The sequence below is a fragment of the Podarcis raffonei genome, chromosome 7 (assembly GCF_027172205.1).
Source record: "Podarcis raffonei isolate rPodRaf1 chromosome 7, rPodRaf1.pri, whole genome shotgun sequence".
NCBI lineage: Eukaryota > Metazoa > Chordata > Lepidosauria > Squamata > Lacertidae > Podarcis > Podarcis raffonei.
The window spans coordinates 60,946,462-60,973,360 of record NC_070608.1 but is presented as its reverse complement, the minus strand read 5'-3'; the positions used below and the strand labels follow the sequence as shown (position 1 = coordinate 60,973,360).

The following is a 26,899-nucleotide window of genomic DNA, read 5'->3' as shown; positions in this document are numbered from 1 at the left end:
CAGACATATGAATGTGCACATGCACCCCCCCCAAGTCTGCCAGAGATCAACAATAACAGCAATGCTGTATACGTTATTACATCCATCCTCTCCAGGGTTGAAAGACTTCCTGTTCAATTAATTCCTTCATTAATTCCTATCCGTTTGAGTAAATTTTCCCTGTCTGCCAACAGGAAGTGATAAAAGTCACAAGGTCAGTTTGCTTCAGGGCAGCTTAACCTCTCCTGAAGGTTACTGTCTGCAGTCTCAGCATACTAGAAACCAGATATCTGCAGCAGCTCATTGGTCCTTTTAATAGGTTCCCACCATCTGGGTCCTAGTTATTTCTTCACATTCCATCAGAAAAGGAAGGCAAAACTGTATGGCAATCATGGTCAAGAAACAAAAGGCTGCAACCCCTGTTAATTTCCCTCTGCAGATTAACAAAGGAACTTAATATATATGCTTTTCCAAAACATGTATTAAAACCAGAAAAAACCCTAGCACTAGCGGTCATATAGTGTAGTACACAACTGATAAAACAAAAAAGCATAGCAAAGTTAGTCTGCATCATATAAATATAGTTTTAACGGTTATGACTGGCTGTGGTTTCACAGCATGCGAAAGCCAGAACTAGATGTGGCAGCACAATGAGATGGGGATAAGGGCGAATCGGTCTTTGAGGGTCTTTATATAGCAGTGGATAGATATGAGAACACATGACTACACAGGAATTACTCAACTTTGCACAAAACAAAAGGGCAATCCAGACTAGCAGACATGCATTTTGCCATGGCCTGGTAACAGCCTATTACATCACTGTGCAAAGTGCTGTGTTTAGTCCTTCAAAAGCATGCAAACATCTGAATGAATTGTTTCCAGATTCTCTAGACTGTAACCTCAATTGTCATAATTTTGCTTTTCCAAAATAATGGAACATAATACGGAAGACTCTGGAGTTTAAAAAATACATTAATCAGTAGGAATGTTCATAAATCCATTTTATCTAAGGGAATCACAGCCATACCAGTAAGAGCATTTGAAGAAATTTTACTTCCCTAAAACTAAACTCTCCAAATAGGAGTGGGAGCTACAATTATTAATTTATTGGCTTTTGAGAGTAACTCCTTTAAAGTAAGCAGTAAAAGGTACTTGGCGTCCACAAGGTAATGTTTAACAAAAGGTCAAACAAAATGATTCAAGTCTAATATACCCCAAATCAAAGTATTCTGGTTCCACCAGTTAGAGAATTGCTGTTTGAAACCTAAAGAGCTCAAACAAAAGCAACCACTCTCAGCTACAGGAAGGTAGATTAAATATTAGGAAAGCCTTCCTATACATGTAAGACAATGAAGTAACCTGCCTAACCTCTGGAAATCTCCTTCCTTTAATGTTTCCAAGGAAATGCTGGACAGTTATCTATAGCTTCTAGGAAGAAAGGCAGGATATATAAGGCAGGATACAAACATACATAAATAAAACTAAATATCTCATGCCAAGCCTCTGCTGCAGCATACACATATTTTAAGAAATTTTATGCTAATGTTTAATCTAAACATTAATCTAAACAATCTAATCTAATGTTTAATCTAAACATTAATGCCAAATCCACATCCTCAAGGATCCCAAGGGTGAGGGGCAGAATCCCAAAATGTTTTGGGGGCGAACATGCTTACAAGTCTTCCCACTATTGAGAACACTGATCACGGTTTCCTGATAATGGGGAGAACAGTATGTTTACAACCTCCCTTCAGACTTTCTGCTCACGAGAGGAAGATTGGGATTGAGGGAATAGGGGCATCCTAAGACCCTAAGACCCTGCGGATGGCGCTGTGGGTTAAACCACAGAGCCTAGGACTTGCCGATCAGAAGGTCGGCAGTTCGAATCCCCGCGACGGGGTGAGCTCCCACTGTTCAGTCCCTACTCCTGCCCACCTAGCAGTTCGAAAGCACGTCAAAGTGCAAGTAGATAAATAGGTATCGCTCCAGCGGGAAGGTAAGCGGCATTTCCGGGCGCTGCACTGGTTCGCCAGAAGCGGCTTAGTCATGCTGGCCAAATGACCCGGAAGCTGTACGCCGGCTCCCTCGGCCAATAGAGCGAGATGAGCGCCACAACCCCAGAGTCGGCCACGACTGGACCTAACGGTCAGGGTTCCCTTTACCCTTTACCTTTAAGACCCTGATGTTGGGAAAGACTGAGTGCACAAGGAGAAGGAGATGACAGGGGATGAGACGGTTGGACAGTGTTCTCGAAACTACCAACATGAAACTCTGGGAGGCAGTGGAAGACAGGAGAGCTCTGGTCCACGGGGTCACGAAGAGTTAGACACGACTAAACAGCTACAACAATAACAACTTGGAGGGCTGTAGCTTACTTAAATTCTCACCATTCTGAGGAATTGAGAATTATCCACAAACCTGGTGACTTCAGTGCTCATCCCCAACTCCAACTCATTCACGGATGTTCAGACTCACAAAAGTGGCCAAGACAGTGCGGATGCAGTAACTGCAAATGACAGCAGTGACTATGACTGTGCCAACACCGCACCCCCAATTTGATGAAACACTGAGCTAAGTACACATTTTAGGCACTGCTTTCATAGTGTTGCCATTGAAGGAGAAATTGCACCAGCCAAAATTTGCCATTTTATACAACTATTATAAAGGTGTAAGTAGCTCCATTTCATACTGAATCTCTCATAGCCAATGTCAGTTGATGCAAGCCCCTCTCCCTTTCTGCCACTGGTTAGCTGTGTTAGTATTCTCAGGGAAATGGGGGAAGAGAAAAAATATTTATCTGAAAGATTCCAATCCTGCAGAAATCAATTCCTGACTATTTTGACAGAATTTTAAACAGGAAGGAGTATTACATCTGCTGAGACTCAGCCATTTTTGTTAAACTTTCAAGTAATCATTAAATAGCAGAAACTTTGAATTAAAACGATGGTGTTTGCATTCTAATTCCAGTTTGAAAACTAAATTTCAATGTACAAGTATTCCAACAGTTATTGGCACGGTATAATCCAAAACCTTCAATCTGAGCAACAGTCAGTATCCAACCTCTCATATTAATGCAGATTCAGGAGCAAAATAAATTATGTTCTTAAAAGCCTCTACAGTGTTGGTGCTCAAACGCTTTGGACATACAATAGGCACAAAAACATTACTTGAGTGTTCTTTTTATTTTCATGATTCAACTTCAGAATGTTCCCGCCTCTTTTTCAATATGAAAGCACATGCCAACCATAAAATTGCTTGTCAAAGCAGCTTCTAAACAAACCACAGAAGAATGGCTTCAACAAGCTTTCCTAAAATCCCATCATCAGATCCAATTTGGACTCATTTTGGCAATAAAACCATCTTATTAGTAATAAATGTCTTGCATAAAAGTTTTGCCACTTCAGGAAATTACGCTTCCCATTTACTTGTGCAAACAACTACTCGCAAATAAACTAAGACCATGATTCAAACGCCGTTTTAAAAAATGTTGACCTTTGTTTAAATATACCTTTTATTCTGATTAAGTGCCATTTTAGTGCTTCCATAGAAAACTCCAGCAGTGACTAAATGCTGGTAAAATATTTATATTTATGCTCCTTCCATTTTATTTACAAAATATGAAGACACCCTCAAACAGTATTTCCTATAAAGTTATGGAGAAAAAGGCAACAATCCTACATGGAGTAATTCTAGATTTGTACAGACCTGTTATGGTACAATCAAGGTCACAATCTAGAATATCTACTGCATAGTCATAAACTGCTACTTTCCTTTGAAGGATTATTAATATAGAGCATTCTGCATAGAGCAAAACATATGCTATAGCAATGTAACTGGAGAATAATCCAGACTCCTATTCTCATGTGAGGCTAAGCATATTTATGCAGTATATCTTTAAATAATGTAGGGAGAATGCTGAATTGCAGAACTAAGCTACTTTTAAAGGTGAGACTCAAGCCTCCAAGTAAATAGGCAGTGTGGTGCAATGCTCAGAGCGCTCAGCCAGGGAGACCCATGCTAAGTGAAGTTATGCTTCTGAAAGAACAGAAAGGACTCAAAACTATGCTTTTGTGGCTTACAGCTTCTGAATTGGACTCACATATTCAACAGCTCAATCCAATCTCCAAAAATGGACTCAGAAACCTCTTCCTGCCCATTCTTATTGGGAGTACAACAATTGTCTTGGACAACACATAAATAAGCAACTCATCTGGATATAACAAAGTAGTCTAAACACTTTCAATTCTCAGGGAGATGCAGCTATGATTAGACCATATAGTTCTTAACAATACTGTAAAACAGGGGTCAGCAACCTTTTTCAGCCATGGGCCAGTCCACCATCCCTCAGACCATGTGGTGGGCTGGACTATATTGGGGGGGGGCGGATGAACGAATTCCTATGCCCCACAAATAACCCAGAGATGCATTTTAAATAAAAGCACACATTCTACTCATGTAAAAACACCAGACAGGCCCCTCAAATAACCCAGAGATGTGTTTTAAATAAAAGGACACATTCTACTCATATAAAAACACGTCCGCAGGCCGGATTGAGAAGGCGATTGGGCTGCATCCGGCCCCAGGGCCTTAGGCTGCCTACTCCTGCTGTGAAATGTTGGACTTTTACAATATTGTAAAAGGACTGCCTCTCCCCATATGAACTGACCCAGACTCTGCAATCATTATCCGAGGCCCTTCTTCATGTGTCTCCTCTGCAACATGAGATTGGGCCTTTTCTGCAGTGGCTCCCTGCTTGTGGAATGCCCTCCCCAGGGAGGCGCTTGATGCCTTTGTCACATATCTTTAGGTTTAATATGGTATGTATTTTGGGGGTTTTAGATTGTAAACTGGCCTGGGATCCTCTGATGAAGGGCGGTATAGAAAGTTTAATAAACAACAACATCATAGTGAGGACAGATGGACACTACAGCTAAAGGTCAAAAGTAGTACTTCTTTGCCAACTATGAACACTGGTAGAATCTGCAAACATATTAGAAAACGATGTGAAAATGCATTTTTTAAAATGTTTTGGAAAAAATATTGAATTTGCGCTAGCTCACCATTGCCATCTAATGTCACATTTGTATAGTGCACTTTCCAACACACTTAAAACATTTTATTTGCAGCTGTATGGCCGAGTCCACTGTAGACATCTACAAGTAAAATGAGACTGATGAAAAGAACTGCAGACTTTGAAGACAAAAAAACAGGAGTGGAGGCTCCCTGCCAAGCTGACTCAGCTAATGAGAGTATGAAGTATTACACTCTGCTTTCAGTGCTTAATTTGTAAACAGAGATGTGCTGGGGCTAAGGCTTGTCTGGGAGTTGTGGAGGACGGCACATTTCTGAGGGAATGGTGCTGTTGCTTAAAGGCACTCCTGATCTTCTGCTTCTTTACAGATGTGGAGTGCATGAAGGTACCACCTCCTGAAACACATCAGATATCCAACACTGGCAAGTTTGAGTCCAAATGTGGCTGCTACTCTGCTCTCTTTTTCTGTCATGCTGTGATTTGGACCCTGTAATTTCAGCTGCATATGGGTACTACAGATGGTCTGACCTTTGGGTGCAGAAGCACAGTGTTGGACTGAAATGCTCTTTTCATACATGATTAAGCGAGGGCTACACAACTAAGCTGGAGAAGGAACTGGCAAACCACTCCAGTATTTTGCCAAGAAAATTCCATGGACATAAAAAGGAGAAGCTCTGAGAAGAAAGTGAGAGTTTCCAAGGCATGCTCTGGTTCATGGGGTCACAGAGAGTCAAACACGACTAAGACGACTAAACAACAACACACAACTAAGTTGTATCCTACCGAGCTGCAGATGTGGGCAACCAGCCATTCAGTGCAGTATGCTAGGTGCTTCAACATTCCCCACCCCAGCTTTGCAGTCCTGGTCAGGCTTCCAAACTAGAGACCCATCAAGCTCTTGGTGGGCTGCTGTATGCAACCTTCACATTGCGTTCAGCTCAACAACTCACAACTGTGTAGCACTAGTGTTTGTCATTATGTAATCTGTTTAGCCATGGAAGAGTTATTCACTTAGGGCAGAGATGGGGAACGTTTAGCTCTGCAGATGTTGTTGGACTACGTCTCTCATCATTCCTGATCACTGGCCATGCAGGGTGAGGAAGATGGGACTTTGAGTCCAACAACATCTGGAGGGCCACAGGTTCCCCATCCCTAACTTAGGGATTCATTGTTCATGGTAAGAAGGGCACCAACTGTTAAATATAATGATATGCTGGATCCTGGTCCTTGACAATCTCTTATCATTTATTTATTTAAGATTAAATGGTTTGCTACAAGATTTTTAGAGATCTCAACCTAATCTAATATTCACATACCACAAATATTTCTCAGGTATGATTTACCCATGTTCTTACTTTAAGGCTTAGCTTTTATTTTATTAAAAGATTTCAAATAAACAAATAAGTTTGGGCCTGTCTTGAAGATGTGTGCTTTTAGTTTTAGCTGCTTTTATTTTTAGTAATTCATGTAACGTTGCTGGAAAATGCTTTGTTGCTGTTTTTAATCAGTAGCACATTTCTAATTGATATGCAAATATTAAATGCATTTTAAAAGTGCTAATATAGTTTCCAGGGGGAGGGGGATGGAGAGGGAGAGAGAGAGAGTTTTGTTGGCTGGAATGAAACAGGAAAGTACTGTACTTTGAGGAGAAGAATTCAGTACAATGCCTAAATGGCCCCATTTCTGCATGGAGTTTCCATCTTTTGATGGGAAAAATTATTATGAATTACTGTCTAGTAATTCATTAATAATGCCCCAGGCATGTTAAAACCAATTAAATCTAAGTTTTAAATTTAAGTGACTCCTAATGAAAATGTGATCAACTGTACATCCTTCCTCCCCCCAAAAAACACAAACGGAGAGAGGGGGTGATTTTCAACATTACACGAGATATTTTATGTAGCCTTATCCACCCTACAAACCAAATGAATGAAGGCCTATTATTTACACACTTGGTTGAATATAATTTGCTACATTCCTGGTCAACAATGCCAGACAAACACTTATAAAGGATTAAACCACTTTATAGCTCATGCTGTAGGTATTCAAAGTGCTGAAGTGAGCGTTCTTTGTTCAACTACAAAGACAAATTGTCCTCGAGGAAGACTCCTAATCATTATTTTGACTGTAGAGAAGTCTTTTGAGTTTGAATATTTTCTAAGCACCATACCTGCACAGCTGAAGACTGACATTTGAAGATTTGATAGAACAATCCCTCGGTTGTATATGTAATCCCTACAGGGTTTATGGTGAGGTTTAACAGCTCATAAAGTACTTTGATATCCGGAAAATAAAGATGTTCTACTGGTGGACAACATTAAGCTGCAAGGAAATGAAGGAAACCAAACTCCCAGGAATGGCTTGCCTCCATCATTGCACCTGACTAAGGCATTCACCCACTCTTAGTAGTAATTTCTTCTAGGCAAACTGCCACAGGATAAATAGAAGATGTGAGGGAGGTGCTGAAAATATTATTAGCACTTATCTACAGGACTGTCCTGTGTCCATATTATGTTTCATGCCTGCTTCGTAGCATTTAGACATTCCTAAATCAGCCTACATCAGTGGTGTCCAAACTTTTTCCAAAGAGGGCCAGATTTGATGAAGTGAAGGGCCATGAGGGCCGACCAAAGGACCGACCAAAGTTGTTGACCTTTTTTAAAGACTGTTGTTGAGCTTTTAATCAGGCCACAGGGGCCGGATTAAACCGACCAGTGAGCCAGATTAGGCCCCCGAAACAGACTTTGGACCTGCCTGGCCTACATGAACAAAATGGAATTATATTGTCCTCCAATATGTTGCCACCGATCAGAGGTGCTACTGTGCAGGGATGATCATTACCGCCATGCAAGAGCCACCTGGAATGGTTTGCTGCCCAGAGAAGTCACTTATAAGAACATTTGTTTTCTATTTGGGAACAGAGCAGGACGTGTGAATCAGGAGACCATCTTTTAACTGGATGAAGTCTGATATTGAAATGCCAAATGGCTGAAAGCAGTCCTCTAAATGCCTGCCCCATGATCAAATGAAGGTCCTTCTGAGACAGGGATGAGCTCTGCTCTTTCTGGTAGACCAGGAACTAATTCCTGTGTACTGACCTCTCCTAGAAGAGAACAAGTGGCGTGAAACCTTTATACCACCAAACAAAGCTTTCAGTGCAGGAATCCAGATTTCCCTTGCAACACTGATTCAAACAACTTAACATCTGCCCTGCAAAGAGAGTAGCTATCCAAAAACTCATTAAATGCTGTGTGTCAGTCTAACATAGAAGGCAAATAAAACACTTAATATTTCCAGTGCCCAGAACATAATTTTCTTAAGATTTATTACTGTTTGGGCACAGCTTTTCCTCGAAGTGCTCAAAAAGCACATCACATACATAGTTATCCTTACAACAATCCTGTAAGACAGTCCACTATTTTCATCCCAGACTAATGCTGCTGACATTATTTTTCGCTCCTGGATGTTAGCATGCAATGCATATGCAACTTACAATCTCCTGAGCAGACATGGATGTAACTATTTCCAGCATAACTATTCTCCTCAGGGGATTGGTTTGTAGGAGAAGTCCTATGGAGTAGCACTGAAGTACCGTACTTTTCTCTCTATAACACACAGATTTTTTCTCCTAAAAAGTAAGGGGAAATGTCTGTGCGTGTTATTGAGCGAATGTGGGGTCCCTGGAGCCGACCCTCCCAAGCGCAGAGGAAAAATCAGACAAAAATCCAATCGCGCGTGTCAGGGAGAAGGGAGGAGGGAGCTCCGTGAGAGAGGAAGCTGTTGCTTTCCTGCATTCTGCCTCAGGGTCTTACTGCCCACTCTCTTCTGTTTCGGTTGCTGTTTGCTCAAACGGAACAAAGAGCAGGCAAATCCCCTCCCCTCCAGGCAACCCCTTCCCTCCAGGCAAGCAGAGGGGAAAGGAAAGGATCTCCGTCCTCCGGTGGTGCTGCGTCCAGGGAAGCATTTTAGGGAAAACATGGAGGTGGGAGAGAGAGGGGGCTGGCTTGGGTGTGTGGGGGGGACTTTTGCCTTCCTTTCCTCCCTCCCGTTAAATCCCTCCCCTGCATTCTTAGCCAGCTGCTTTTCCACACACCCCTCTCGTGCTCCTTGTCCCTTCTGTGTTTTTCCTTCCCTCCCCACCTAAAACGTGGTTACAAAGCATGGATCCACATGGATCCTCAGGATCTTTGCATTGGGTCACCCCAAATTCACCATCAGATCACATAGCATGTCCATGTCTGCAGCCTGCACCAAAAAAATCACGCACCCACTGTTGCCTGGGGCTGCAGTGGTGCAAAAACGTGGTTACAAAGCATGGATCCTCAGGATCTTTGCATTGGGTCACCCCAAATTCACCATCAGATCACATTACATGTCCATGGCTGCAGCCTGCACCAAACAAATCACGCACCCACTGTTGCCTGGGGCTGCAGTGGTGCAAAAACGTGGTTACAAAGCATGGATCCACATGGATCCTCAGGATCTTTGCATTGGGTCACCCCAAATTCACCATCAGATCACATAGCATGTCCATGGCTACAGCCTGCACCAAAAAAATCATGCACCCACTGTTGCCTGGGGCTGCAATGGTGCAAAAACGTGGTTACAAAGCACAGATCCACGGGGATTCTCAGGATTTTTGCATTGGGCTACCCCAAGCTCACCATCAGATCACATGTCTGTGGCCACAGCATGAGGCACAAAAATGATACATCCACTGTTTCATTCAGATTTCCCCCCCCCCCTTGTTTTACTCCTCTAAAAACGATGTGCGTGTTATGGTCAGGTACGTGTTATAGAGCGAAAAATACAGTATATGAAATAGCCTCCAGCGGCTGAAGTTAGGTGCCAATTTAATTAGGAGCAAGATTTTATCGTCTCCCAAGCCTGATTTACTACTCAACAAGGACCTCAAAGGTCTTTGCTTCATTATCTGCACAAAGCTTATGATTTGTTCCAGTGTGCATAGCAACAAGACATACAGCACATGTGGCATTAGTAGAAAACCAAAACCAATGCATATGCTAGTTATGGGAGTGAGAGAATCATTGATAGCCTAAGTTTGGCATGCTCTTGATTAAATACATATTTCAACTGGCAGCACGCCATCCAGCCTTGCTTCAGAGATGAACAGGAAAATTTTAACCACTAGGGGGCAAAACTTCCTAAAATGTAGATAAATATAAAATACTGTACAGGCAATCTTGAGAATAACATTACAAAATCTATATACAGGCACACCTCAGAGATACTGCGGGTTCGTTTCCAGACCAACTCAATAAAGCGAATGTCACAATAAAACAAGTCACACAATTTTTTGTTTTGTTTCCCATATAAAAGTTATGTTTACACTATACTGTAGGTCTATTAAGCCAGGCCCCACTGGCTGCAGGGGTGGGAAGGGGAAAACTAGCCAGCTTCAATCCTGTGGCCGGAAGATGGGCAGAGGTGGCAGGGGGGGTTTGCCTTCTCCTGGAAGCAGCCTGCAGCTGCACCCGTGTTCTTGTAAGAAGCAATATCTGTGAAGCGCAATAAAGCGAAGGGCAAAAAACACAATATGCCCATACCATATTTTTGGATGCACACAAATGTACCAAAGGGGGGAGGGGTCACTCATGACATTTGAGAAGGAAGGGAAGATATTCAAAAGCAAAATCGTATATACTTGATGAGAAATGCCACTGGTATGTAAAAAAAGGAAGGGTTGAAGCAGGATTTCCAGAGTGTTTTAGGCACATTCCCTTGTTCACTATCTCAGTACAGTGTACAAGTTCTGAACCCATTAGAGATTAAAAGTGAGATGGTCAGGTTTTGCTTTATTTGGGGCCCTGCTGTTTTTTAAAACAGCAGCAAACACAAATCAACTATGTAAAAGGGCTTCTCAAATACCGTGCAACTGAATATACGAAGCTTTATAACCAAACAATTTAAAAGCAAATACTTAGATGAATAAAAAATAAACTTCATAATAATGTTTATATGTGATAGACACTCATGTATATCAGATACTACACCTGTTTCGAGCAAACATTGGCCTTCTTCAGTGGTGCAATGGAATCAAGCACAAATTATCATATACACATATGGACAAAATAAACCAAGACTCTCATAATGTGCCAAATAATACAACAACGGAAAAGTGGTGTGACCAAAGAAAAACTATACCCATGCAGAAGGCAAGATTAAGCAGCACTAAAAAATCTTTACATAATACCCAATCTAAATTCAAAAGAACACTTAAAGACACAAATTCAGTCTATTTGGTTTAAATGTGTTTGGCATTTGTTATGAATGGGTGTTTATTATATATAAACATTTATTTATCTTTTTTAAATGTTTTTGGTTTTGGTATTTTGTGGTTATAACATTTGATATATTCAGTTGCACATGAGTTGAGAAATCTTTCCCAACTTATCTGATGCTGATTTGGTTTTTGAGGTTGTTATATATATCAATCCTGTTTTCCAAACAGCAGTTTTGGGCCTGGAAGAGCATTTTGCCACAGTGCTAATTCCCTTCTTAAGAACTCAAGCACTAGCAACAAAAAATGGGTTTCCCTAGTAGCAAGGGCTCTGTTAATAAAGAACCACTTTATATAATATTGGCTGTTGGTAAAATTGCTTTGTTTACTATCTAGTCTGATGAAGGGGTCTGGAGAACTCAAAGGTTTGCACACCATTTTGTAATATTTAGCTGGCCTAAAAGGGAACTGCACAAATGTGGTTTTTTTTTTCTTATGGGCCAATACAGCAACCTTGACTTTCTGTGTGAGTTAACAACTATTTATCTTAACAACGGATAGCACCAACAAGCCTCAGGGAAAATAAACTGCTGAATGGAAATGCAGAAAAGAATTGACTAAAAAGGAAATGGTATGGGAATGAGAAAATAAGCTCAGAAGGTATATTTTACCATTTTTATTTTTTTATTTTAGATGTATCTGGTGTTTCAATGTATCAAGCCTCTTTTGTTTGTTTAAATGCTTTGTAGCATCACGTTTGGTAATTTCTATCTCTGTCATACACACTCACATGCATGCATGGACATACCCTACTATACACAACTACAAATGTATTTGGGTTCCTACAGCTAGAGAAATGAATGAAATGCAATCGTATCTGAGAAGCAAATGGAATATAAAGAATTGGACGTTCCTATTTTACCTAAGCAGTGGGACAACGTTTTAGCTTCTGTAACAAATGTGTCATTAGATTATGAACTACGTTTTATACAAAAGGGACTGTCTATGACAACATGTTGCTAGAGATGTAATAAGGAAAATGCTTCTTTGAAACTTATGTTTATGAAATGTTTGATGCTTACAAATTTTGGGGGGAAAGTACCAGGATGCATAAACACTACTTTGGGGGAAAATTTAATTTTTTTCAGATGGTAATATTATGTTAAACTATATACCAACTATATGGGGTTTGACAATGTGTCAGCGTAGGTCGACTCTCTGCACCTTCACTTCTGCCAAAAGACTTGATATTGATTCATTGGAAAGATAATACCATGGCCCCCTTCAATCAATGGATAGAAGGCATGACAACTCCTGCACCATACGAACGGATTGCTTTTAGATGCAGATTGTGTATGGATAAATATAAGGATATTTGGATTCCATTTATAAAAAGTATAATGTCTTGTTAATAATGTCACATTTGTTGGAATAATTGTATTACTTATACACCCATAACATTGTATCACCATTTCAAGTATTTTATTTTCTTTCTTTCATTCATTTCTTTCCTCACTGAAAAGGTTAAATAAAATATAAATATTAAAAAAGAAGAACAGACCTAGTCTTAAGAAACTGAATGAAGGCAATATGGAAAACGTAAGAAAATCCTTCAGAAAATTCTTTGTGTTTTCAAGTAATCTTGCTTTAAGGCTGCAGCATAGCTTTTACTTTCTTTCTTTTTAAAAGTAATTCACCTCTTCCCAGTCATGCAATTTAATACAAGAAACAAAATCCTCATAACCCACTCCACACTTTCGGCATATTCTCTACAAGATATTGTTGGGGAAAGGTGCTCCATTTTAGTTCACATTGTTGAAAGGATAGGGAGTGGTTCAGACTCCGGCGTAATGAGAGTCAACAAGGATTTCTTTACAGACTTCTATGAGACAGGAGCAAAATCGTTACACTATTATATCAGAGTAGCCCCCCTACTGACAATAACCAGCATCTCTATAATGAGCCCCCAGAATACAGGCAGCACTTTCTGATTATCTATGCCTTTTAAACTATTGTCCTTTGGCTCCATTCCATGTAAATCAAACGTGTTGACACTAACGGTTCTCTCTCGTGAAATTACATTATTTGTATGTAAACTATACAGTGACAAGGACAATTACCTTTACAGATCTGAATAAATAGTATGACTGAATGTTTCGTTTAACCAATCAACCGCTGCAAAAATGAAACCTAACCACAGAAAGCCTTACAAGGGGCAATTGCTTCAAATGGATCTTAAGCTGATGAGATCAGGACATGGGAACTGTTTTCACAACCGTATGAAATGTAAGATGCATCCATTGTAAAAAAGAAAGGGAAAGAAGATAATATAGAAACATACAACAATGTTAACAACCCGAGTCCTCTTTGGTCTTGATCTTGTCTGTTTTCACAACAACTCTTTCAGACAGATCCCGTTTTTATGTCTGAGAAAGCAAGGTTGTGAGGTTAATGAGTTTCTCAAGGCCATGCAATGAGACTATGGCTAAGCAGGGATTTGAACCAACTTCTGACAAGTCTACATCCTTACATATAGCATCCACCACACTACACTGGCATACTAAGATACTTTTGCATGAACTGCGCCTTTTTTCAGACTTCATTTATCAGACTATATTCTGCTAGACTATTGGAATTTAAGAGAATCTTACCTTTTCCTTGATGGCCCTTCTTCAAAATCTGAGGAACCAATATCGTTGCTAGTTGAGGACACTTGCGACGCATCGTCCTTCTCGTTCTCTAGGTGCTCAGACCCAGGTCGTAATCCTTTAGACTGGCCATTACTAAGCAGTCCTGTAATTAAGAAGGACAAAATGGATTAACTATGAACAACAATACTGTAAACAAAATGAACCAGGTTACTGCATATCCAAGGTGCTGAGGAACCAAATGACATTAAACCATTTAGCAGCGGGGGGGGGGAGAGGCGCTCATATTTATGTTGATGCAGAACTTAAGATAAGGAAGTTTTAACCTTTTGTCTATTTTTGTACTGAAAAGAGTGTAGAGTTAAAGTACCGCAGGCTTCTCTGGTACTATATCGGGAGCTAAAGCTGTTAAAGACCCTATATGGCATTTCTTAATTATTGTCCCCCTGCATTAATTCTTAATAAAAGTTCATATTTTACAATACATTGAAGTCATTGTGAAATACATCTCTGGGTTTTATAGTGGGACTTAGCTGGATCTATTTAGGGTTAAAGACACAATTAAGTTTTATAGATCAAGTATCACATGGATTTTAAATTGTCCTGTCTCTCTCCCTCTCTGTTTTAACTAGTCCTTAAATAATAGGCTATTAAAAATAAATGGGGCCAGGGCATAAAACAAACCAGCTGGGTAGCAACCCTAACCATGGCATGAACAAAAGATTGTGCTCTCACGCAGAAGTAACAGTGTAAGATTTGACTCTAGACTTAGTGAATAGCAGTTAAATAACAGTTTGCTAAGTCACATTAAAACTATTAAACATTTATGGGCATATTAAACTTGTGGCAGAGACTGCACCAAAGATCTTTTTAAAAAACCACCACCACCAGTCTAAGATATGACATACTTAATTTAACTAAGAATTTTTGAATACGTAATCCTTGCAATTTGATTCAGATCTTGGAAAATACCATCCTGTTCTCCACAGTTCCAAAATACACAATGATGTGCATATGCGCACGCATGCGCACACACACACACACACACACTCACACACACACACACACACACAAACATTGGGAAAGACGCAGCATTACAATGTGGCAAGTGGATGAACTTTTGCCAACACTATATTACAAATGATGCCATCCTGTTTGGCAATATGGTTAAGTTTCTGTTGAAAGAGGGTGAGGCACAAAAAATGTAGGCCTGCCAGCTTTTAGGCAGCTACAACATTTGCCCAGTACATACCAGGTGGATCAATGGGATCACAATTAGGGTGCATTTACAGACTTACATAAAGCTAAATGAAGCTCTCTCCAGTGCTTGCTTCACAAGCAACCTTCAGATTTCAACCCACAATCTGCAACTGGTGAGATATTATTCTGAGTTTTGTAAAGTAGTATTTAATCATAAATAGGATTATAACCTGTGAATCACCCCACAATGTAAATAAATTCAAAAGTTAAATTTTACCCACCAAATACGGTTTGGGGGGGGCGGCTGCCATTTTCAATTAATTCAGTGTCACTTATCAATTCTGAGTAAGCAGAGAAAACATTATTTCTTATTCAATTTGGGTATTTTGAAACTTCTGGCTATAGTCTAGCAAGTAACCTAACTCAAGGGCTCTATCCAACTACCTTCTTTTCCCTCAAAGTCTATACTTGCAAGTCATTTATTTTAGAAGACAGTAGAGTACAGTTCTTTCTGAGTGAAAGCTCATGCATATTGGCTACAAACCCATTTTAAAAACCCTTCTAAAAAAAGAAACAAATTTCCCTACTGAGAAAAATAAAGGAAGATTGATACTCTGCGGTGTAAAGAGCTGCAAAGCAAAAATAAAAAGAGCCAAGTTTTGAAAAAAAAGTAATTTTGATTTGTCTTCACTAACTAGACTGTAAAGTGGATTCATAATGCAAATAAATCAAGTGCCCCATATTCAAAGCCCCTCCCCTTTCACTAAAACTTATTTTGCTCACCATTTAAAAATTACACCAAACCCACTGTAGCCCATTACACCAAACTCTTCATGAAGCAGAGTAATATTTGGAAATATTTTCAGTGAATGTAAAAAGCTAATTTTGTCTTCCTGGCAGTATCCTACATAGGCATTTGACATTAACTAATTATTTCCTTTTGTATTATGTGCAGGGTGGTGTTTTTTTTAATGCTGTTGATTAAATTTAGAATTACCAAACTCCAGGGAAGCCTAGATCAAGCATATAACTGAGGCGCTCTAGTTAGTTAGTTAGGTAACTATTATGACAGAACTGCGTATATATTTTTCAAGAGTAATATTTGTTCTGGAGAACTGCTACACTCGAAACCCAACCATATGAAGTGTATGAAGTCAAGGAAAGAGTCCTGTTGCCTTCTGACTCACTTGTGTTTAGAAAACAGCTTTCTCTCCACTTCAAATTCGTATCCTCAGTAAATCAAACAAATTTGTCACTTAGAAACCACTGAATGGGGATTTCCATCTCAGAAAAGTTAACTATTTGTGTTTTGTTGTAGGTCTTCCTAGGGTGAGACCCAAATGTTACCAAAGCGTAGAAAATGCCTTGCTTGCCCCGTTGTTCTATTGCCAGAGGCAACATAAACTTCTCATTTACTGCTTTGTCTCCAGAGGAACTCTGTAACTCGAATCCCTCAGCATTGCCTAGCCATAATTTAATTAGCATGGTGTCTGCAGAATGAGGCTGCGCAGCAAGCATCTGCTTTTATTATTTCCTTTGAGCACCCAGGTCTGAAGGAGGGTGCTTGCTTTCAATATATTAAAAAAGATTCTCTGGTCATTCAATTATACTGCTTCACATGCTCTGTACATGCCCATCTTGTGATTTACATGCAGGTTATAATTCATGCCAAAAAAACAAAACAAAACTAAGAGGAGATGGCTTTTTTTGGTTGTTTTTAAAAGGTAGCCCGTGCAAAGTAGCCAACGTTAAACAAAACAACCTTGAAAAGAAGTCAGTTTGAATGACTACTTCTCTCTTCCTCACCTCCACAGACAGAGAAGGGAATGCTGACTTTGTAGGAAAGTGCAAGAGTTATAGCAAGAGGATTGGGGGGGGGGGGTCTCAAGAAAATGAAGCTACCAAATATACTCCTCCATACAACTAGCTATGTGGTAAAAATAATCCTGTGACATGCAGCTATTCTCATTTTTCGCTCACATCAGTCTGCAAAATAAAAACATTCTTGCATCTCACTGTTAAAAGCAACCTGAGACCAGAATTCAAATTTTATCTCGAGTTGGGTGTATTATACTTATGAATTTATATCCTGCCTTTCTTCTTAAAAGGAGGTTCATGGCAGATTAAACCAGTGGCTTTTCAACCGTGGCACCGTGAGCTGCCTTGAATGATGGGTGAGGTGCTGCGGGCAACATTGGCCTCTGTCCTTCTTTCTTTCTTTCTTTCCTTTCCTCCTCTTATGCCCTATCATGTGTCTCTGCTTTCCAAAGGCTTGCCTGGCTGTTTGCTGCAGCAGCCCTGGCTACAGGCTCCGCAGGCGAATGGTGTCTCTGGGGCTGGCCAGGGGGTGCTGGTTGCCAGGAGCTGAGGCGGCTTCAGAGTAAGTAAGCAAGCAAGCGGGCGACGGAGCCCAGGCAGCCCTTGCTGTTGGGAATGGACAGACAAGTCCCAGGCCCCTGTGGGGCAGTGTGAGGAGGCACTTTTCTTTGGGGCGGGCAGCTCAGAGACCAGGAACAGAAGCAGCTGCTGCCCATAGGACTCCCAAGGATAGGAGAGAGGGGGCTGAGGGAACAATCCATAAGGGAGGGTGTTCGAAAAAGGGTGAGAGGTTGCCAGCTCTGCAGGCAAGGGGTGACATAACTAGGCTCCTGAGCCCCACAAGGATGCCGCAGAAAGAATGTAGTTGGTCAAGGGAGCTGTGGAATCAAAAAGGTTGAAAACCTCTGGATTAAACCATACACCTGCTTCGGCAACTGAGCTTTTCACAGGACACCTAATGGGATGGAGGAAAGTGTTCTGGCATGTCTCTCTAAGAAGGAAATCCCATAGCTGGGTATTGAAAGAGGGCTACAGGGTCTTTAATAGTTGCATGGATCATAAATCAAGTACTTGTGTGTAGCCCGTCCCAGGGGTAGGCAACCAAAGGCCCGGGGGTCAGATGCAGCCCAATCGCCTTCTCAATCTGGCCTGCAGAAGGTCCAGGAATCAGCGTGTTTTGACATGAGTAGAATGTGTGCTTTTATTTAAAATGCATCTCTGGCTTATTTGTGGGGCCTGCCTGGTGTTTTGACATGAGTAGAATGTGTGCTTTTATTTAAAATGCATCTCTGGCTTATTTGTGGGGCATAGGAATTCATTCATTCCCCCCCCCCCCCAAAAAAAATACAGTTCGGCCCACCACATGGTCTGAGGGACAGTAGACCGGCCCCCGGCTGAAAAAGGTTGCTGACCCCTGGCCTATCCTATCATGACAAAGTTGCACCATGACACAAGCAGCCACATGGCATGAAACTCCTCCCTCTGCAGCCTGAAATAATACAGTCCCGTAATACTTTTATCATTTGGTTCTACCAAATAAATGAAAACTGATCTGGGCAGAGCAAACCGAACTTACAGATCTACTGGCTGGAGAGGGTTTTACACTGTTCAGGGGTGGTTCTCTGCCAGTGAAAAGAGGAGCATGACCACTATAGAGACTCTCACTATGCCCACAGTAGCTCCGTGGGCATAGAGCTACCACTAATGGATGTCTCACTGGCAAAAGGCACCCAAACAGGGAGTTCCACAGGTGCGAGAGATGCAACCTTGGTCCTACTAGAGCCAAGGCCCCTTTGTTCATTGGGGAGGCACCAGGATCAGGCTCTCCTTTTATGACAGCCTGTCAGCAGTGCAACTAAGTTCCCTCCATTGGAAATTTGAAAATACAAAGACTGTGTGTACGCGCACTCTAAGTCTGCACAGGCAGGAGCCAGCAGGGTTTTGGAAGTGGCAGATGAACCACCACTTCACACTCCTTCAGCCCCATTTAGGATTGCGCTGTCAATCTTCAGATGCTTGCAATGTGTACATTTTTTAAAAAGAGATGCTCTTGCCTCTCACACATGCAGCCACATACACACATACAGAGGCAGTCACACCCATCTTACATGCCATAGTCCCACACACAGTCCCCCCCCTAACAAACATCATGTGTCATAGTCTCACACAACAAAAATAAAGCCATTCCAGGCTAATTAAGTCTGTGCTACAAATATATGCAAAGGACAATATATTTAAAGAGCAGTTTTTACAATTACTTTAGTTTTACATTTCCTTTTTCAGTACACAAAAGGGCAAGATTTATGCTGATATAACTGGAATCATAAGATATAATTTCTATGGCATGGGATGCTGAGGATTTAAAGGGAAAAAATGAACTCCTTAGCAGCTAAAAGATAACCTTTGGGACCCCATCAGTGGAACAATCTGACTAAGGGGCACAATGCAAGAGAATTCAAAATAATAGTTAAAAGAAGTTCCTTTTGAAAATGGAACACTCCTCTCCCCCCCCCCCCGAGGCCTTTCAGAAAAAAATCACTACATATATTCATCGTACAGCTCACAAAATGCAGGAGGGTTTCTATTCTCTCTTAGATAATGGAAGAAACTCAGTAATGATTTCTGCACACTTCAATTTATCAGGCTGCGATGAGATAGGAAGAGGGAAATAGATGCGCCAATGTTTTCACCTCTGTTATCTAGTTCACAAGGAGCAGACAAGAGTTACTGCTATGTACCATTAATACTGATCAGTGCATACAAGTCAAACATAGTTAAATGACTTAATTGTATGCCAGATACATAATATAATATATTATATTAACAACCTTCAACGTAATGTGAATAGCTTACACCAATTTGTGTAACACCAGCCAGGCAGATTGTAGCTCCTCTGCTGAATTGCACTGCAGTAGTATATGTAGCGCTCCATTGTTCTTTACAAGGGTGTATTTCTGGACCTCAGCTTCACACCATTTTAAGAACCTTTAAAAAAATCAAATAGTCTACCTGACAACAGCATTTCTACCCCTAACATCACAACCCTGGTCAGCAAGAAGCTTTTCTAGAAAGCCATTTTGAGAAGACAACACAACGATCTGTGCCAAAATCTCAACCACTATTTCGCCTGCAATGATGTCAACCAAAGTACCTATTTCTCAGGTCGTCTTCTGTTACCTTTGGGCTGATAACAAAGGGAGGGACAAATACTCAGGGAACTTCCATGAGTACAGAAACCTCTCTGCTTCAGACAAGCGACCTCCAAGTTTTTTTGGGGAAAAGAATGACAATGTGGGCTGGAGCAAAAACGTTTGTCCCTGCATCTCCCCCTCATGTGTTTGTTTAACCGGAGTTCCTGAAGAGGACTTAAAAGCTTAACCTGTCTCATATTTTAGAGTCTTTCATTGTGATGTGATATCTGCTATGCTCAGTCCTTATTTGTTGTACTCATGCAGTATCTTGAGTACAGTGGGGAAAAGGCTTGAAGTTGTAAAGGATTCCAATTTAGGACAGTAGTCTAAAATTATTTAAAAATGGACTGGTTTTCTTTTAAAAAAGAAATGCGGCTGTCACAAATTTGACTGTCCTTGTGGCCATCACATGAGTAACCACTGGCTTTTACATATGACAAGCTACTGGGCATTAAATTGATAATCCTAGCACATGCATATGCTTTTCAGTTGCTGTCACGCCAAAAAGTATTAGTCCATAGCTTTTACAGTCTTTGTAAATGGACAGAAGAGTGATTTTATATATGTAGATACACATCATTACTATGGAAGCTAAGCATGCATGACATTACAGCACAGGCTGGTTTTGTGAGGCTGTCAAAAGGAAGAGATCAGCAAAACGGAATTGGCTTAATCATGCAGTTGAAGGAAACCTACATTGCCCTTCCGATTACATTCATCCTGATCCAAAATTGTTACAAAGTCAAGCAACCGGGGGCATGTTTCATTTCGCATTACTTCGGTGTATAAGCTACAACTGAACACTGATAGGTACATTTGCTAAACCAATTCCTCCTTTTCCTGTCTCAGCCTGAAAATTAACATTTTGTCCAGATCTTTGAGGGCCATTTCACTTGGAATAACCATCACAGCTTGGTCACTTTGTGCAATGCTTCTTTTGTGTGTACTGGCTTGAGACATGAATGAGCTGCTGCCGTGCAGTTTTCTCTGTGCGGCTATTGAACACGAACGGGAATTTTGAGCAGTGGCATGAGTACAAACGACACACATTGAGGGCCAGTTCTCATGGCAAGCTGCTCCATAGGAACAGTTCCCCACACAGCAGCTGCCGCAATGATACCGTTCCAAGCAGCCATTTTGTGTCCAGCGGGCCTTTTAAAAATTATCACTATTATTATCAAAGCACAGTGCCATAGTATCTGGTCTCTCAGCCTCGCAAGGCTAGCCTGAGACATTTTGTTTCCTGAGATGGAGAACAAGATGGCACACACATTCCACATACAGAAGATGAGTGTACTGGCAACTGAATCTTAATTCCACAGTGAAAATGGGACAGTGTTGTCCATCATACCTAAGGGAAAGTGAAGGATTCTCAAGTTTGGAGTGGGAGGTACAAAGCAGGATTCAAGGCACGTTCAGTTGTGCCTTATAATTAGGCAGACTGTGCTGGCCAACTCAAGTGACAAATGCTAGGGGTTACCTATTGCTTCTTGCCCCCAGCATTTGCTACCTGAGGTGGCTGGCTCACTCTGCCTAATGATAGGGCCAGCCCTTAAGCTACAATTAAGTAAACTATTAATTAAAGGGTAACGTAGAGATCAGTTGGTGGAGCACTACTTAAATTAATGCAAGTGCATTAAAGTACTTCTTCTGAATAAGCCCCACGAAAACAGAAAAGGCTATACATTTCCCATTCGTTTAAATGAAATCTTGCACACACATCTCCAGAGCCAGCTCCAGAACAACACACTATTTTGATTGTTGGCATCTGTCTGTCTCAAGAGGCAGTGGACTTTGGGGATGAAGTCAAATCACTGTGTTAGCAGCGCTGAAGTGACCTCCCCATGGCACAAGCCTACGAAGTATGGCAAGACGACCCCCCTCCCGGCCTCACTGATGTGGTCCGAAGGAAAGTAGAGCAATATGTTTGGCACCAGCTTGGCTGAGTGGAGGTGCATAAAGCGCTGTCCAACCATCTTAGGGACTCCATGTGAGATTCGTGCAGGGTTTACCCCTTAGCCGTCTCTTCTCCTAAAAGCTGTCCTATTTATCAATGAACTGATGAACTCTACAGATTAATTTAGCCTTTCAAGCTCAGTTCTCTTTAAGACAGCCTTTGTGTTAATTTCTTTTTTTAAGTTTCATCTCTTAGATAAATAGACTATGGTTGTTTTTTTTCAATGTATTACCGCATGAAGGATGCATCTTTTGTGGCTTCTTCTCACACCACTCCAGGAATGTATATGCTAAAGAACCATGTCACTGACCCACACACATGGCCTCCTTCATGAACACGTTACCAGACTGGTATGAACACGTTACCAGACTGGTAAGAGGCAAGCAACTCCCACACCAATATGGTAATATGTATTACTTTGTCCCCTCCGCCCCTGGGAAGAGGAATGAAGTGAGAAAATACCATTTCAAATACTACAGAAATGAATAAAATAAAGAGAAAGAAATCAACAATCATTTTTATGTAGAGCTAGGTTGCCACCCCCCAGTTCCATCTGGAAAACAGCAAAACTGTGAAATAATCATTTCTTACTATGATTTCATATTGCGCTCTAAAGCATCATGGACAGCCTAAAAAGCTTTGATATGTCAGAGGCAATGGGGTGCTGCATTTGTCTTCTAGAAATTCACTGTGGGTAGTATTTTCAATAAATTCATTCATTCAGGCACACTGTATCCTCAGCCACCCTCTAAAGTAGGCCTCAGATATCAACGTCAATGAAAAGACCTCTGTAATAGAGGCTGGGATCTTCTGAGGTTGCTCTCACCAGGAGTTAAGCATATAGTATTGTACACAATTCTCTGTTTCGGCTGTGCAGTACAGGCATACCTTGCTTTATTGTGCGTCACAGATACTGTGATTTTTACAAACTGAAGGACTGGAGGAACTGCTGCTGCTGGGTTGGAGATGAGGCTGCAGGGGCCTGTCCCCACTGCACAGCGGCTCCTGAGGTTCCTTAAGAGGATGCAGGTGCAAATGTTTTTTGTTTTTAAAAAGAAGGTGCCATTGGCACACTTAATGGACTACAGTATAGTGCAAACAAAACTTTTATATGCACTGAGAAACAAAAAAGAATGCGTGACTCGCTCCATTGCGATATTTGATTTACGGTGGTCTGGAACCAAACCCACAATATCTCTGAGGCATGCCTGTACCAAGGAGGGCAGATTTAGCACAACAGGCAAAACGCACAAGATCGCTTTGGGGGAAAGAACGAGGGGCGTCAAACAGATAGGACAATGTATCATCCAAAACTGGTTTGAAGCAGTTACCTTTTACAGCTTTGAAAACAAAATGTGACAATAAACAATTTCAACTGAAGTAAAAGATACCATTTTGGAATCAATGACTTGAAGAATTCAACGTAAATGAAATAAAGGAACAGTAAAGCAAATCTGAAAGCTATTTTTTTAAGAAGAAAAGAAAACGCAAACCTAGAATCAGAGAGAGAAGTGACTGCAAGATAGCTGGTAAGTGTTTTGAATGAATTAAGATGGCAGGGAAACAGAAAATGCTTCCCTTCACTGAGAGGCCTGCGTGTCTCTATGCGTAGCAGCATGGCTGCATAGATGTTCCTGCAGGGAGCTCAAATATCTGACTATGGAAAGCAAAAAGCTGTGGCATATTTCCAATTGTGCAACCTCATTTGATATTGTAATGCATGTCATTCAGAACAGCCCTTCATGGCTTTTGCCTGAAGCGTGGGCAGCCCTCCAGACAGACTCAAGAAATATTTTTTTCCAATGTGACACATGCTCTGAAGAGGCCTCTTACAGCGGTAACACATGACCCAGTAATGGGGTGCTGACCCTCCAGAGCAAGCATTATCTGACAATAGATTTAATCCTCTGCTAAGCACAGCAATTCAAAACAAAAACCAAACACTCCCCCCCCCCCGCCTCCCAGCTGTATCCAGATACATTCTACTCCTACAAGCTCTGCTTGGCTTGTACAAAAGCACCTTCGTAATTGCCTGCAGAACTCCGATCGGGAGTAATTAATTTTACTTCAAAATATAAACATCTTGGGGGAAATTACACTGTATAACACATGGAATAATCTGCTGACAATGAAAGACAAAGGAAAAATCAGACCAAATTGAAAGCCTAATGAATAATTTATTTGCACCCCAAACAAAAACACTTAACTTACAGTATTTAAGAAGAAAACCTTATGTGCTTCCTTGATGCTCTCACTCTGAATGCCTCAAAATATAAATGTGTGAAATTGCACAAATTTCACCCTAACTTTAGAGGTCAGAGTAAAATTTATTTTCAATAAAATATAAATTGACCCAAGAGTAAAGCGTCAGGAATGTTGTTCCCAAATGTTAAAAATTAAGCATGATCTATTAGTTTTTATTGTCTTGCCTTTTTATTGGTTTAGATATAATTTTATGTTCATGTGCATTTTGGGAGATGCTTAAGGGGGCTTTATCCAGCACAGAGGATGTGGGAAACATATAAACTCAAGTAAGTAAAATGAATACACATAAAACCCAAGTTCTGACCATTTATGCCATTTGCTTTCATTTATACTTCCTAACTTCAGAAGCAAGGAAGGATCTTAAACCTGAAAAATGATACTTTCTACAGGAAGAAGGGATCCCACCAAGCTACTGCCAGAGAGAGTTATGCCTGCAGCAAAAGACTGAGCAACTATTTCCTGCCCAATATGTCAAATTCCATGTTGCACAGCATACTTGGAACAATCAAAGATGGTGGAACTGCACGCATCAGGAATGCTGGTCATGGACTTCAAAATGAGGAGAAGGAGCAGAAAGGAAAAGCTCTTAAACGCAATAAAGCAATAGGGAAGAAATCTGAGCCTGCCTGTCATACGAGAGATTCAGTACATGCAACTTAGATATTGAGAAGAGTGAATCCCTAGATTACTGTTTGCAGTTAAATTATGTAAAACAGCAGCATTTCTCACATCAATAGCTGCCATTCCTCACATGTGCACATATTTCCATATACTTAGCAGCACTTCTTTCAAGAGGATATCAATGATCTTTCTGACAACTATAACTTGAGACACACACATGGCAGCTGAACTTAAAACACGATCGGTGTTCGTGTAATGTGAATATGGACTTTCCCAAAGGCTAGCAATCTGGAAATCAGGCTTCACCCAAATGTTTGTGAGGTAGGTTAGGCTGAGAGGGAGCAGCTGGCCCCACATCATCAGTGAGCAGCGTAGCTGAGAAGGGATTTGACACTTACTCTCCATCCACTACATCACACTGCTGCTGCTGCCACCGCCACCACCATTTATTTCTAGCATTATTAAAAACCCTGGAGCTACAACTCTAGAACACTGTTAAGACGGACACATAAAAGTGTGCTTATTCCCTTATGGGGCACAGATTAGACCAGTGTTTCCCAAACTGGGGTCTCCTGGTGTTTTTGGACTACAACTCTCATCATCCCTAGCTAGCAAGACCAGTGGTGATGGGAATTGTAGTCTGAAATCAGTTGAAGACGCAAATGGGAAACACTAGATTAGACTAAAACGCCAACCACTGGTCCTTCCATTAAGAAAAGGCAGCAGAGCCTTACTATCAAAACAAGCAGAACCCAAATTAAGTTTAGTCCAACCAAAAGTGACAGCTGGCACTACAGTCATTGAACACCAATGAGGAGACTTCCTTTTTGAGACTAGACATTCATGTGGACTACAAAGTGGGGTGAAAGTTTGCTATGACTGGTTTCCTCGCTTGCTATTAGTATTTTCATCTGAAAGCAGAGCTGGTTGGCTGTGGTCTGCAAAGAGCGAATATTCAAATAAGAGGAGCCAATGTTAGCAATAATGAGAAACATCACAGTCAGGTGCCTCTGTCTCAGGACAGCAACCAGACAACTTTTGTCCCCAGCCTACTGTTAAGGTTTTCAACCACAAACTTGGGACTCAGTCGGATGCTGGGCAGGCAGAATAAACTTGTTAGGGTCCTTCCACTCAACAAGCTACAACGTTAGGGTTCAGATGCTTCCTTATATTAGGGTTCTAGAACAAAGAGCCAAGCTTGAAAATAAGCATCACATGTCAAGCAAAGGTCCACAAACTCCTCTTGCTGAGACTAGTCAGGAAAGCAAATTCCTTATAGGGAAATGGAGAGCTATGAATGTGTTCTCCAGTACATGGGGTACCAAAGATTATTTTAAATCTGCCCAAAAAGCACCAGAACCTGATAAGCTTATAGAAGTCACTGTCAGGATAAGAGAATGGAAGGCAGCCAAAAAACCATAAAAGTCAACAAAATTATGCATTTAGAGTCTAGACTTCTCATTCCCGCACCTGTTCTTTTTGAATCAAGGTTACCTTGGGACTCTTCCTGCAATAAGAGATACAAGTACATATGTCAGAGAGTACAAGCAAGAAAACAGAACCATAAAGATCTGCAGATGCTGCTGAGTACATTATCATCCCTACTCAGCTGCAAAATGTGAGTCTTCCTTGCACACAGAAAAGAACAGCCGCTTTGCACGCTGTCAATGCAGCCCATCATCTGTCCCAAGCTGTTGCACTCTTCCGGTTGTTCCTCTGCATCAGGCCAGTCAGCAAGAGGAGATAATAAGCAAGGTGAAGAGATGAGTCCACATTCCAAGTGGCTAGGAATCGAACCACTCTCTCTAACCCTCACTCTGAGCATCTTTGGCCTTTATTGATCAGTATGCTTGTCAGGAATTGTTTTGTCCATGCGGTGGGGAACTTCAGGAAGAAGGGCCTTGTGTGGCCTTCAAGCTCCCTCCATGCAGCCCTCAGAATTCTCCT

At 41.1% G+C, this 26,899-nt stretch overlaps 1 protein-coding gene across 1 annotated transcript in view; it reads right to left on the bottom strand.

The window, feature by feature from the left end:
* Nucleotides 1-26,899, bottom strand: part of JARID2 (jumonji and AT-rich interaction domain containing 2) — a 184,675-nt gene that overhangs the window by 55,289 nt on the left and 102,487 nt on the right. Inside the window, exon 3 of the mRNA XM_053396823.1 lies at nucleotides 13,904-14,045. Within this exon, the coding sequence (XP_053252798.1) occupies nucleotides 13,904-14,045 (142 nt within the window). The remainder of the gene's footprint in view (nucleotides 1-13,903; nucleotides 14,046-26,899) is intronic.